This window comes from Oncorhynchus mykiss, chromosome 23, assembly GCF_057628025.1.
Source record: "Oncorhynchus mykiss isolate SJ-2025 chromosome 23, ASM5762802v1, whole genome shotgun sequence".
NCBI lineage: Eukaryota > Metazoa > Chordata > Actinopteri > Salmoniformes > Salmonidae > Oncorhynchus > Oncorhynchus mykiss.
This window is the reverse complement of record NC_143044.1, coordinates 35,121,872-35,136,225: the sequence shown is the minus strand read 5'-3', so window position 1 is coordinate 35,136,225 and position 14,354 is coordinate 35,121,872. Positions and strand designations below refer to the sequence as shown.

At 43.0% G+C, this 14,354-nt stretch overlaps 1 protein-coding gene across 3 annotated transcripts in view; it reads left to right on the top strand.

Moving 5' to 3' along the window:
• LOC110503120 (disks large homolog 5) overlaps positions 1-14,354 on the top strand; it is a 112,504-nt gene that overhangs the window by 51,588 nt on the left and 46,562 nt on the right. For all 3 annotated transcript variants that reach the window (XM_090217370.1, XM_090217371.1, XM_090217369.1), the window contains exons 5-8: positions 1,982-2,048; positions 2,164-2,280; positions 12,013-12,113; positions 12,303-12,458. In XM_090217370.1, coding sequence (XP_090073496.1) covers positions 1,982-2,048; positions 2,164-2,280; positions 12,013-12,113; positions 12,303-12,458 — 441 coding nt within the window. The remainder of the gene's footprint in view (positions 1-1,981; positions 2,049-2,163; positions 2,281-12,012; positions 12,114-12,302; positions 12,459-14,354) is intronic.

Below are 14,354 nucleotides of genomic sequence, written 5' to 3'. Positions count from 1 at the left end.
TCCCAATCCTTTGACACCAGGGATTTTAGAAATTCAAGTGAGCAGAGCCACTGCTTTTCTGTCAGAAAGATCAGATCATGACTGTTCTAGCCTGCGTTGTAAATGGCAACTTATTCCCTATTTAGTCTACTACATTTGACAAGGACCCATAGGTTGCACTGTGTAGGGAATAGGGATGCACAGCTTGTCTCTTTTACACTCTCCATTATGATGTGTTGAAATCTGTCTAGTGCAGAATTAGATCCCGTTGTCTGGTGTTTTAATGTTTAACATTGTTTTATGTACTTGATCATTTTCCATTTAATACAGTGTTGGCGGGCTTTTTTAAGCAAAGTATTCAAGCCACCAGCAATAACTGGAGGTTGAACTGCTAGAATTGAGGATTCTGCATTTGCCTCTTCCATTGACAGTCATGAATATTGGAATGGGTGCTGTCCTCATTGAACGTCAATTTGCCTGACAGTTGTGCTACCCATTCATCATGATCCATTCCAACTCATGGCACAGCAAGCTTCATACTAATATAGAATTATACTATAAAGTCTAAAAAAAAAGGTTTCTAATGAGTTCAATCACTAAATGTTCTCTCTCTTTTGTTATCCTCATAAAAGATACTTACATTTTGAGCAACATATTAAGTTGGATTCCTTCTTACGTTATTTTGGTAAAATTAAATCAACAAAAATTGAAATGACTTGCATTATTTTATTTTGTAAGACATTTCAACACTTTATTGAGACAGTTCTGAAATGACAGAGGAGGTAGAGATAGGTGGGAGAAACAGATTGAAGGTTTGGAGCAGGGAACCCCGGTCTTCATGGGAAGAGGGGTGACGTGTCCTAAGCCAGGTGACTTACCCCTAGACCACAGACTCTGCACGACTTGCATTCATTTGGATTATGTTGGTTGTTTTTTTGTTGTCGATTACAATTCACCCCAGAATCATTTCTTACAGTGTGGCTGTGTGGTTGAGTGGGCAAAATTCCGAAGTACCATCTTACTACCCCTAATCTGTCTAAATAAAGCATTGAGAAAATAAATATTCTCCATAGGCCCTTATCATCAATTAATATTTAGGATATAAACCATTTGCATTTCTAAACCATTGAAAGGGAAAGGGGATACCTAGTCAACCCAACCCTGTATGAGAGATTATTTTGATGCTGCCTTTTACATGCACTGAAACCCCCAAAAGTGTTTTAACAACACTCTTAAAAACACCAATATTCAGATTGAAGAACCACTTTGGGTGTTTCAGAGTACTTCATTTATGTTTTAAAACACATTCTTTGTATTAAAACACTTACATTGGGTTTACATTTCAACACCAGATCTCAGCTTAGGTGCACTATTTTTCACAGTTTCATTACACAATCATGGTGTTTTGAGACTTTCTATTTGTATAGTGTACAAACACTGACTTTGCTGATAGCTACTTTATTGAGGAAAAGAAAGGCGTGAGGAGAGGGGCCGGATGTTCTCTCTGTCTGTCCATTTTGGTGATTTAATGATGCCATACTGTCTCAATAGTGTGGGGACAAACAACCTAACAGCTGGGGTAGAATGTAAAACAGACAGATGAAGGATTAGCCCCAATGTTTAAGCCTCTGTCTCTGCCTAAAGGTCCAGGCCATGTTTGTCTTCATCTGTGGCTGCAGCAGAAAAAAAAGTATTTATTTATTTACTAGCAAGTCTGCTTCTGGAGTGGACTTGCCCGTTTGGGATAAAAAGCAACTGTCCACAAAGCACTGGTAGATTGTTCCTTTAAAGGTTGAGAAAATGTTTCTTCACCAAATTGCTCACAAGTTTGAAGTTTCACAATTTTGAACACTGGATTGTGAAGCACACCCATGTAGTTTGCTCTGTGTGAATGCTCCTACCTGCTCATTGTAGCACATGAAATACAACACTAAGAAGAGAACACATGCCACTGCCAGGGTCGATGCACGTTCAAGTCGGTGTATCCTTTTCCTGTTTGCAGCACGCTCCACAGCCGCCTGGCCGGCGAGCAGTCTCCGCTGAAGGAGGAGCTGGATGCTGTGAGGCAGGTAAGTTATCTATATTCCAAGTATACCTGTACTTTGTTACATAACACATTTCCCTATTGGGATACTACCGTACTCTATTCGATTCAATCCAATTCTATTTCATTCTGTTCTGCAGGACAACATCCAGCTGGTCAGAGAACACAACCATGTGAAACAGAGCTGTGAGGAGATGAGGAGACTACATGATGAGGACCAGAGAGAGCTGGGAGACATGAGGCTGCTTCACCAACAGGTATTGGAGTAGAATACACACTCACCCTGACATGCTCAAGGTTTTTGGGTCAGGGTCCTCTCTTTGGGTCCAGGGTCCTCTCTTTGGGTCAGAGTACTCTCTTTGGGTCAGGGTCCTCTCTCTGTGTCCAGGGTCCTCTCTTTGGTCCAGGGTCCTCTCTTTTGGTCCAGGGTCCTCTCTTTGGGTCCAGGGTCCTCTCTTTGGGTCAGAGTACTCTCTTTGGGTCCAGGGTCCTCTCTTTGGGTCAGAGTACTCTCTTTGGGTCAGGGTCCTCTCTCTGTGTCCAGGGTCCTCTCTTTGGTCCAGGGTCCTCTCTTTTGGTCCAGGGTCCTCTCTTTTGGTCCAGGGTCCTCTCTTTTGGTCCAGGGTCCTCTCTTTGGGTCCAGGGTCCTCTCTTTGGGTCCAGGGTCCTCTCTTTGGGTCCAGGGTCCTCTCTTTGGATCAGGGTCCTCTCTTTGGGTCCAGGGGGTGGCAGCTAGCATAGAAGTTATAGAAGCAGGCCAGCGACCAGAGCGTTGCCAGTTCGAATCCCTGGTTTGATGGGAACTTTGGCGAAACCTTTGCCGTCTATTCTTGCACTGACTGACATTTCTTTTGACCTTTCTTGAAATAACTTTTTTGAATTCTGACATATGAGACAGATTCTACACGTTCTGCCCATTTAGGACCATTAGCACGGTCAGACCAGCTCATTCCACTATGTCGTCATAGCGATCAGAAATGCCTTCAAATTAGACACGACCAAATTATTATTAATGAATGATTTTTTATTAAATCAACCATTTAGTTTCTCTCATTGCTGCTCTGGTTGCACCTCAAGTAATGCCCTATTCCCTTTATAGTTAACTCTTTTGACCAGTGTCCATAGGGGCCTGAAGGGAATAAGGTGTCATTTGGGACGCACACTCTAGGATCTGTTTTAGCTCTCATTATAGTTTGAACACTTGGTTCAGATCGTTAAATGTTTATCAGTCATATCTAACGTGTTCATGGGGAATGCTTTCAATACCAGTCTGATCAGTAGGTGCCTAATTGGTCAGGTCCCAAATGACACCCTATTCCCTATATAGTGCTCTACTTTTGACCAGGCCCTGGTCCAAAGTAGTGCACTATAGAGGGAATAGGGTGCCATTTAGGGCATTAGACATTGTCTACCCAAAGCTGGGATTGCTGATGAGCTCATGAGATGTCATTACTAAGTGAACTAGCATCAAACAGCATAGAAATTCACAATCAAATGAGCCTGATGTCAATTCAAATTAGGCTGCCGTTGTGAATTACGTCTGTTAAGGATTTAATGAGCGAGCCAATGCCATGCGGTAGACGTGCAGAAAATGCCTTGTGTAGGTTTTGCCTGATACCCATGTTGAATATACATAATGTACAAATCATACAAACATGTGCCAATTTTATCCAAAGCGATTTATAGTCCAGTCAGTGCATCCAATTGTTGTAGCCTACTGTATGTGACTGTTCCTCCTGTGGGATGTTCGTTATTATGCCACACTACTTACATTACGTCTATTCATATTATTATCCTTTTCTTTAGTTGAGTCCTTTTAAAGCCATCGCAGTAGAAATGCAGTGGAGCCGGAGAGGCACATTATAAATGTTCTACATGGTGTCTCTTCCCTCTGACTGAAAGAGTCTCTGCTTAGTGTCTTCATTTAGCCCCAAGACCCTCAACTCTGCTAAATTACTTTTTTTCTTGGCAGTAATTTGACAAACTGTTCCAATGTTGGGATATTTATTTAACTAGAAAAATGTTGCACCTTTTCCTTTGATCTCTGAGCTCTCAGAGTGAAACAGAGTTTCGGTGTAACCTTTGTAAATATAGCCATGGAGTGCGTTCCAAATGGCTCCCTATACAGTGCACTACTTTTGAACATGGCCTATAGTGCACCATATAGGGAACAGGGTGCCATTTGGGATGCTGCCTTACTGACTGAAGCACGTCTTGTTTTCTGGTGCTCAATCTATTTTTACACTATGGAGGAGAGGAGGGCACTTTAGTCTGCTCTGCTTTATTCAGACAGAGTGGTTGTCGACTCAGTCATGCTGAGTCATTATCTGTAGCACTGCCATGTCATCAATGAGACGGCTGTAGAGAGAGTGCTATAGTGTTGTTGTGCTGCAAATAAACTGTACTGTAATGTATTGTATAGTGGAGATAGAGACCACTGTATTCTACTGTTGTATTTCCCAGTGGTCACAGAGGTTAAGTATAATATAGATAGACCGTAGATGTACTGCAGATGTACTGTAGATACACTGAAATCTAGTGTATTGTATAGTGCTGTATCTGTAGATGTAGTGTATTGTATAGTGCTGTATCTGTAGATGTAGTGTATTGTATAGTGCTGTATCTGTAGATGTACTGTAGTGCATTGTATAGTGCTGTATCTGTAGATGTAGTGTATTGTATAGTGCTGTATCTGTAGATGTAGTGTATTGTATAGTGCTGTATCTGTAGATGTACTGTAGTGTATTGTATAGTGCTGTATCTGTAGATGTAGTGTATTGTATAGTGCTGTATCTGTAGATGTAGTGTATTGTATAGTGCTGTATCTGTAGGTGTAGTGTATTGTATAGTGCTGTATCTGTAGATGTACCGTAGTGTATTGTATAGTGCTGTATCTGTAGATGTAGTGTATTGTATAGTGCTGTATCTGTAGATGTAGTGTATTGTATAGTGCTGTATCTGTAGATGTACTGTAGTGTATTGTATAGTGCTGTATCTGTAGATGTAGTGTATTGTATAGTGCTGTATTGTATAGGGCTGTATCTGTAGATGTACCGTAGTGTATTGTATAGTGCTGTATCTGTAGATGTAGTGTATTGTATAGTGCTGTATCTGTAGGTGTAGTGTATTGTATAGTGCTGTATCTGTAGATGTATTGTATTGTATAGTGCTGTATCTGTAGATGTAGTGTAGTGTATTGTATAGTGCTGTATCTGTAGATGTACTGTAGTGTATTGTATAGTGCTGTATCTGTAGATGTACTGTAGTGTATTGTATAGTGCTGTATCTGTAGATGTACTGTAGTGTATTGTATAGTGCTGTATCTGTAGATGTACTGTAGTGTATTGTATAGTGCTGTATCTGTGGATGCACTATATATACAGTGCATTTGGAAAGTATTCAGACCCCTTGACTTTTTCCACATTTTATTACATTACAGCATTATTCTAAAATTGATTATATCTGGGGGTTTTCACTGATCAATCTACACACAATACCCCATAATGACAAAGCAAAAGCAGGTTTTACTTTTACATTTTTTTACAAATGTATAAAAAAATAAATAAACTGAAATTACATTTACATAAGTATTCAGACCCTTTACTCAGTACTTTGTTGAAGTACCTTTGACAGTGATTACAGCCGTGAGTCTTCTTGGGTATGTCACTACAAGCTTGGCACACCTGTGTTTGGGGAGTTTCTCCCATTCTTCTCTGCAGATTCTCTGTCAAGTTGGATGGGGAGCATCGCTGCACAGCTATTTTCAGGTCTCTCCAGAGATGTTCGATGGGTTGAAGTCCGTTCTCTGGCTGGGCCACTCAAGGACATTCAGAAACTTAACCTGAAGCCACTCCTGCGTTGTTCTGGCTGTGTGCTTATGGTCGTTGTCTTGTTGGAAGGTGAACCTTCGCCCCAGTCTGATGTCCTGAGCGCTCTGGAGCAGGTTTTCATCAAGGATCTCTCTGTACTTGGCTCTGTTCATCTTTCCCTTGATCCTGACTAGTCTCCCAGTCCCTGCCGCTGAAAAACATCCCCACAGCATGATGCTGCCACCACCATGCTTCACTGTAGGGATGGTATCAGCCAGATGATGAGCGGTGCCTGGTTTCCTTCAAATGTGATGCTTGACAATTCCTTCGACCTCATGGCTTGGTTTTTGCTCTGATATGCACTGACAACTGTGGGACCTTATATAGACAGGTGTGTGGCTTTCCAAATCATGTCAAAACAATTGAATTTACAACAGGTGGACTCCAATCAAGTTGTAGAAACATCTCAAGGATGATTAATGGAAACAGGATGCACCTGAGCTCAATGTTGAGTCTCATGGAAAAGGGTCTGAATACTTACTGTACCAGTCAACGTTTGGACACACCTACTCATTCAAGGGGTTTTCTTTATTTTTTACTATTTACTACATTGTAGAATAATAGTGAAGACATCAAAACTATGAAATAACACATATGGAATCATGTAGTAACCAATAAAATATATATTTTGTATTTGAGATTCTTCAAAGTAGCCATCCTTTGCCTTTGACAGCTTTGCACACTCTTGTCATTCTCTCAACCAGCTTCACCAGGCATGCTTTTCCAACAGTCTTGAAGGAATTCCACATATGCTGAGCACTTGTTGGCTGCTTTTTCTTCATTCTGCGATCCAACTCATCCCAAACCATCTCAATTGGCTTGAGGTCGGCTGATTGTGGAGGCCAGATCATCTGATGCAGCACTCCATCACTCTCCTTCTTGGTCAAATAGCCATTACACCGCCTGGAGGTGTGTTTTGGGTCATTGTTCTATTGAAAAACAAATGATAGTCCCACTAAGCACAAACCAGATAGGATATCGCTGCAGAATGCTGTGGTAACCATGCTGGATAAGTGTGCCTTGAATTCTAAATAAATCACTGACATTGTCCCCTGCAAAGCACCTCCACACCATCACACATCCTCCTCCATGCTTCACGGTGGGAACCACACATGCAGAGATCATCCGTTCAGCTACTCTGCATCTCAAAAAGACACGGCAGTTGGAACCAAAAATATCACAATTGGACTCATCAGACCAAAGGACAGATTTCCACCGGTCTAATGTCCATTGCTCATGTTTCTTGGCCCAAGCAAGTCTCTTTTTCTTATTGGTGTCCTTTACTAGTGGTTTCTTTGCAGCAATTTGACCATGAAGGCCTGATTCACACAGTCTCCTCTGAACAGTTGATGTTGAGATGTGTCTGTTACTTGAACTCTGTGAAGCATTTATTTGGGCTGCCATTTCTGAGTCTGTTAACTCTAATGAACATGTCCTTTGCAGCAGAGGTAACTCTGGGTCTTCCTTTTCTGTAGCGGTCATCATGAGAGCCAGTTTCATCATAGTGCTTGATGGTTTTTGCTACTGCACTTGAAGAAACTTTAAAAGTTCTTGAAATGTTCCCTATTGACTGACCTTCATGTCTTAAAGTAAAGATGGACTGTCATTTCTCTTTGCTTGTTTGAGCTGTTCTTGCTATAATATGGACTTGGTCTTTTACCAAATAGGGCTATCTTCTGTATACCACCCCTACCTTGTCACAACACAACTGATTGGCTTAAACACATTTAAGAAGGAAAGAAATTCCACAAATTAACTTTTAAAAAGGCACACCTGTTAATTGAAATGCATTTCAGGTGACTACCTCATGAAGCTGGTTGAGAGATTGCCAAGAGTGTGCAAAGCTGTCATCGAGGCAAAGGTTGTCTATTTGAAGAATCTGAAATTTAAAATATATTTAGATTTGTGTAACACTTTTTTGGTTACTACATGATTCCATATGTGTTATTTCATAGTTTTGATGTCTTCACTATTATTCTGCAATGTAGAAAATAGTACAAATAAAGAAAAACCCTTGAATGAGTAGGTGTGTCCAAACTTTTGTCTGGTACTGAATGTAAAACGCTTTGTCATTATGGGGTATGGTGTGTAGATAGATGAGGATTTAAAAGAAATATATATATTTTAGAATAAGACCGTAACGTAAATGTGGAAAAAGAGTCTGAATATTTACCAAAATCACTGTATATGTATAGATAGATAGCTAGCAGTGGAGGCTGGTGGGAGGACCTATAGGAGGACAGGCTATTTGGAATGGAATACATAGAACAGAGTCAAACGAGGTTTCCATATGTTTGATGTGTTTGTTTCTGTTCCATTTATTCCATTCCAGCCATTACAATGAGCCTATCCTCCTATAGCTCCTGCCACCAGCCTCCACTGATAGATTGGGCTCCCGAGTGGCACAGCGGTCTGAGGCACTGCATATCAGTGTAAGAGGCGTCACTACAGTTCCTGGTTCAATTCCAGGCTGCATCACTTCTGGCCGTGATCGGGAGTCCCATAGGGTGGCACGCAATTGCCCAGCCTCGTTTGGGTTTGGCTGTGGTAGGCCATCATTGTAAATAAGATTTTGTTCTTAACTGATTTGCCTAGCTAAATAAAGGTTCCATTTTTTTAATATAGATAGCACAGGGGGAATTCCTGGGCCAGGTACTGGAAAAAGGGTGTATTGATCTGGCAACTGGAGGGCTGCTGGGTTCACATCCTCATAGCATTCCCCCACAGTTTATAGTAAATCAATATAGGGAAAAAAGGACGTGCCGGAGACTGGTCTAGTGGTAGTTCTGCTGACTCCGGATCACACATCGATTCTATCAAGCCCTTCAACTACCCATCTCCCTCTCTGTAACTGTCTTTCAACTACCCATCTCCCTCTCTGTAACTGTCTTACAACTACCCATCTCCCTCTCTGTAACTGTCTTTCAACTACCCATCTCCCTCTCTGTAACTGTCTTACAACTACCCATCTCCCTCTCTGTAACTGTCTTTCAACTACCCATCTCCCTCTCTGTAACTGTCTTACAACTACCCATCTCCCTCTCTGTAACTGTCTTTCAACTACCCATCTCCCTCTCTGTAACTGTCTTTCAACTACCCATCTCCCTCTCTGTAACTCTTACAACTACCCATCTCCCTCTCTGTAACTGTCTTTTACCTACCCATCTCCCTCTCTGTAACTGTCTTTCAACTACCCATCTCCCTCTCTGTAACTGTCTTTCAACTACCCATCTCCCTCTCTGTAACTGTCTTTCAACTACCCATCTCCCTCTCTGTAACTGTCTTTCAACTACCCATCTCCCTCTCTGTAACTCTTACAACTACCCATCTCCCTCTCTGTAACTGTCTTTCAACTACCCATCTCCCTCTCTGTAACTCTTACAACTACCCATCTCCCTCTCTGTAACTGTCTTTTACCTACCCATCTCCCTCTCTGTAACTCTTACAACTACCCATCTCCCTCTCTGTAACTGTCTTTTACCTACCCATCTCCCTCTCTGTAACTGTCTTTTACCTACCCATCTCCCTCTCTGTAACTGTCTTTCAACTACCCATCTCCCTCTCTGTAACTCTTTCAACTACCCATCTCCCTCTCTGTAACTGTCTTTCAACTACCCATCTCCCTCTCTGTAACTCTTACAACTACCCATCTCCCTCTCTGTAACTGTCTTTTACCTACCCATCTCCCTCTCTGTAACTGTCTTTCAACTACCCATCTCCCTCTCTGTAACTGTCTTTCAACTACCCATCTCCCTCTCTGTAACTCTTTCAACTACCCATCTCCCTCTCTGTAACTGTCTTTCAACTACCCATCTCCCTCTCTGTAACTGTCTTTCAACTACCCATCTCCTTCTCTGTAACTGTCTTTCAACTACCCATCTCCCTCTCTGTAACTGTCTTTCAACTACCCATCTCCCTCTCTGTAACTCTTACAACTACCCATCTCCCTCTCTGTAACTGTCTTTTACCTACCCATCTCCCTCTCTGTAACTGTCTTTCAACTACCCATCTCCCTCTCTGTAACTGTCTTTCAACTACCCATCTCCCTCTCTGTAACTGTCTTTCAACTACCCATCTCCCTCTCTGTAACTGTCTTTCAACTACCCATCTCCCTCTCTGTAACTCTTACAACTACCCATCTCCCTCTCTGTAACTGTCTTTCAACTACCCATCTCCCTCTCTGTAACTCTTACAACTACCCATCTCCCTCTCTGTAACTGTCTTTTACCTACCCATCTCCCTCTCTGTAACTCTTACAACTACCCATCTCCCTCTCTGTAACTGTCTTTTACCTACCCATCTCCCTCTCTGTAACTGTCTTTTACCTACCCATCTCCCTCTCTGTAACTGTCTTTCAACTACCCATCTCCCTCTCTGTAACTCTTTCAACTACCCATCTCCCTCTCTGTAACTGTCTTTCAACTACCCATCTCCCTCTCTGTAACTCTTACAACTACCCATCTCCCTCTCTGTAACTGTCTTTTACCTACCCATCTCCCTCTCTGTAACTGTCTTTCAACTACCCATCTCCCTCTCTGTAACTGTCTTTCAACTACCCATCTCCCTCTCTGTAACTCTTTCATCTACCCATCTCCCTCTCTGTAACTGTCTTTCAACTACCCATCTCCCTCTCTGTAACTGTCTTTCAACTACCCACCTCCCTCTCTGTAACTGTCTTTCAACTACCCATCTCCCTCTCTGTAACTGTCTTTCAACTGCCCATCTCCCTCTCTGTAACTGTCTTACAACTACCCATCTCCCTCTGTAACTGTCTTTCAACTACCCATCTTCCTCTCTGTAACTGTCTTTCAACTGCCCATCTCCCTCTCTGTAACTGTCTTACAACTACCCATGTAACTGTCTTTCAACTACCCATCTCCCTCTCTGTAACTGTCTTTCAACTACCCATCTCCCTCTCTGTAACTGTCTTTCAACTACCCATCTCCCTCTCTGTAACTGTCTTTCAACTACCCATCTCCCTCTCTGTAACTGTCTTTCAACTACCCATCTCCCTCTCTGTAACTGTCTTTCAACTACCCATCTCCCTCTCTGTAACTGTCTTTCAACTGCCCATCTCCCTCTCTGTAACTGTCTTTCAACTGCCCATCTCCCTCTCTGTAACTGTCTTTCAACTGCCCATCTCCCTCTCTGTAACTGTCTTTCAACTGCCCATCTCCCTCTCTGTAACTGTCTTTCAACTGCCCATCTCCCTCTCTGTAACTGTCTTTCAACTACCCATCTCCCTCTCTGTAACTGTCTTTCAACTACCCATCTCCCTCTCTGTAACTGTCTTTCAACTACCCATCTCCCTCTCTGTAACTGTCTTTCAACTACCCATCTCCCTCTCTGTAACTGTCTTTCAACTACCCATCTCCCTCTATGTAACTGTCTTTCAACTACCCATGTAACTGTCTTTCAACTACCCATCTCCCTCTCTGTAACTGTCTTTCAACTACCCATCTCCCTCTCTGTAACTGTCTTTCAACTGCCCATCTCCCTCTCTGTAACTGTCTTTCAACTACCCATCTCTCTCTCTGTAACTGTCTTTCAACTACCCATCTCCCTCTCTGTAACTGTCTTTCAACTACCCATCTCCCTCTCTGTAACTGTCTTTCAACTACCCATGTAACTGTCTTTCAACTACCCATCTCCCTCTCTGTAACTGTTTTTCAACTACCCATCTCCCTCTCTGTAACTGTCTTTCAACTACCCATCTCCCTCTCTGTAACTGTCTTTCAACTACTCATGTAACTGTCTTTCAACTACCCATCTCCCTCTCTGTAACTGTTTTTCAACTACCCATCTCCCTCTCTGTAACTGTCTTTCAACTACCCATCTCCCTCTCTGTAACTGTCTTTCAACTACTCATGTAACTGTCTTTCAACTACCCATCTCCCTCTCTGTAACTGTTTTTCAACTACCCATCTCCCTCTCTGTAACTGTTTTTCAACTACCCATCTCCCTCTCTGTAACTGTCCTATCATAAAACAATACAAAATATCTCAAAACATTTATGTTTTAGTGATTTAGAATGGACTCTTATCCAGAGCAACATACAGTCAGTGCTTTAAACGTTCAGTATTGACATTTTTCATAAAATGATTGAGCTCTCTGTTCCAGGTGATGAGAGATGGGTCGTCAGAGATCCTCAACAAGCTGTATGACACAGCTATGGACAAGCTAGAGGGCACCAAGAGAGACTACGAGGCTTTGAGGAAGAGGTACAGCAACAAGACAACGTATATAATTTAATTGTTATATTACTATATTGTACTAGTGATCCTGTCTTGATGAGCACGACCCCCCCAAGGGAGCTAGCCTTCTTGGAGACGTTGATTGTGTGCAGGACTCCAGTCCAGAAGGTTGTGGACATGCTCACTCTCCTTTCGTGTTTCATTATATTATTCTAGGTTCAATGAGGAGACAGCCAACCACAGCACAGACCTGAGCCGTCTGGAGCAGGCGGAGGAGGAGAACAGGAGGCTACAGAAACAGGTGGACATGTTGTTGAAGCAGAGAGACGCTGCTACACACTACCAACAACAGTACTCTACCTCTATGAGGAGGTAAGAGACACACACACACACACACACACACACACACACACACACACACACACACACACACACACACACACACACACACACACACACACACACACACACACACACACACACACACACGGAGGTCAACTTTAATTGCCTGCCTATATAATGGGATACAATATTATCACAATACTTAGGTGCCTGTATGTATTGTGTTTTATTTTTATTTACCCTTATTTTACCAGGTAAGTTGACTGAGAACACATTCTCATTTACAGCAACGACCTGGGGAATAGTTAAAGGGGAGAGGAGGGGGGATGAATGAGCCAATTGGAAGCATGGGATGGTTAGGTGGCCATGATGGAATGAGGGCCAGATTGGGAATTTAGCCAGGACACCAGGGTTAACCCCCCTGCTCTTATGATAAGTGCCATGGGATCTTTAGTGACCACAGAGAGTCAGGACACCTGTTTAACGTCCCATCTGAAAGACAGCACCCTACACAGGGCAATGTCCCCAATCAATGCCCTGGGGCATTGGGATATTTTTATTTTAGCCCAGAGGAAAGAGTACCTCCTACTGGCCCTCCAACACTACCTCCAGCTAGAGGTAGCTAATGCTACCTAGCAAAAATAAATAAATCAAAACTTGGAGTCAATAATATTGTCCAAAATAATTTTATGATGTGTAACCATCTGTTTTTTTTACCCCCCATCACTACTGCATAAGTGTTCATAAGTGTTCATAACTGTTCATAAATCACTCAGGAGTGCTTGAAGTAATTCAATCCAGAGGAAATGAAGGCCTGTGACTGCAGATCTATGCTACTTAGTTTAAGAGTTTCCGTTGTGATGCCGACTGGCCAAGCTTCATCATATGTTGCTTTTCTAATCAGATGTTGCTCTATTTTTACCAAGTTATTTTTACTGTGAGCTATTTTATGTCTTCTCATTCACTTAAAAGGGCTGCTGTTTGTTTGTATCGTACTTCATCCCCTTATCTCCACCTCTCTCCTGTCACTTCAACTATCCTCTTCTAGTTCCACCTCTCTCCCCCTGTCCTGTTACTGTGTCAGGTTTGACTCCACCTCTCTCCCCCTGTCCTGTTACTGTGTCAGGTTTGACTCCACCTCTCTCCCCCTGTCCTGTTACTGTGTCAGGTTTGACTCCACCTCTCTCCCCCTGTCCTGTTACTGTGTCAGGTTTGACTCCACCTCTCTCCCCCTGTCCTGTTACTGTGTCAGGTTTGACTCCACCTCTCTCTCCCTGTCCTGTTACTGTGTCAGGTTTGACTCCACCTCTCTCTCCCTGTCCTGTTACTGTGTCAGGTTTGACTCCACCTCTCTCCCCCTGTCCTGTTACTGTGTCAGGTTTGACTCCACCTCTCTCCCCCTGTCCTGTTACTGTGTCAGGTTTGACTCGACCTCTCTCCCCCTGTCCTGTTACTGTGTCAGGTTTGACTCCACCTCTCTCCCCCTGTCCTGTTACTGTGTCAGGTTTGACTCTACCTCTCTCCCCCTGTCCTGTTACTGTGTCAGGTTTGACTCTACCTCTCTCCCCCTGTCCTGTTACTGTGTCAGGTTTGACTCCACCTCTCTCTCCCTGTCCTGTTACTGTGTCAGGTTTGACTCCACCTCTCTCCCCCTGTCCTGTTACTGTGTCAGGTTTGACTCCACCTCTCTCTCCCTGTCCTGTTACTGTGTCAGGTTTGACTCCACCTCTCTCCCCCTGTCCTGTTACTGTGTCAGGTTTGACTCCACCTCTCTCCCCCTGTCCTGTTACTGTGTCAGGTTTGACTCCACCTCTCTCCCCCTGTCCTGTTACTGTGTCAGGTTTGACTCGACCTCTCTCCCCCTGTCCTGTTACTGTGTCAGGTTTGACTCCACCTCTCTCTCCCTGTCCTGTTACTGTGTCAGGT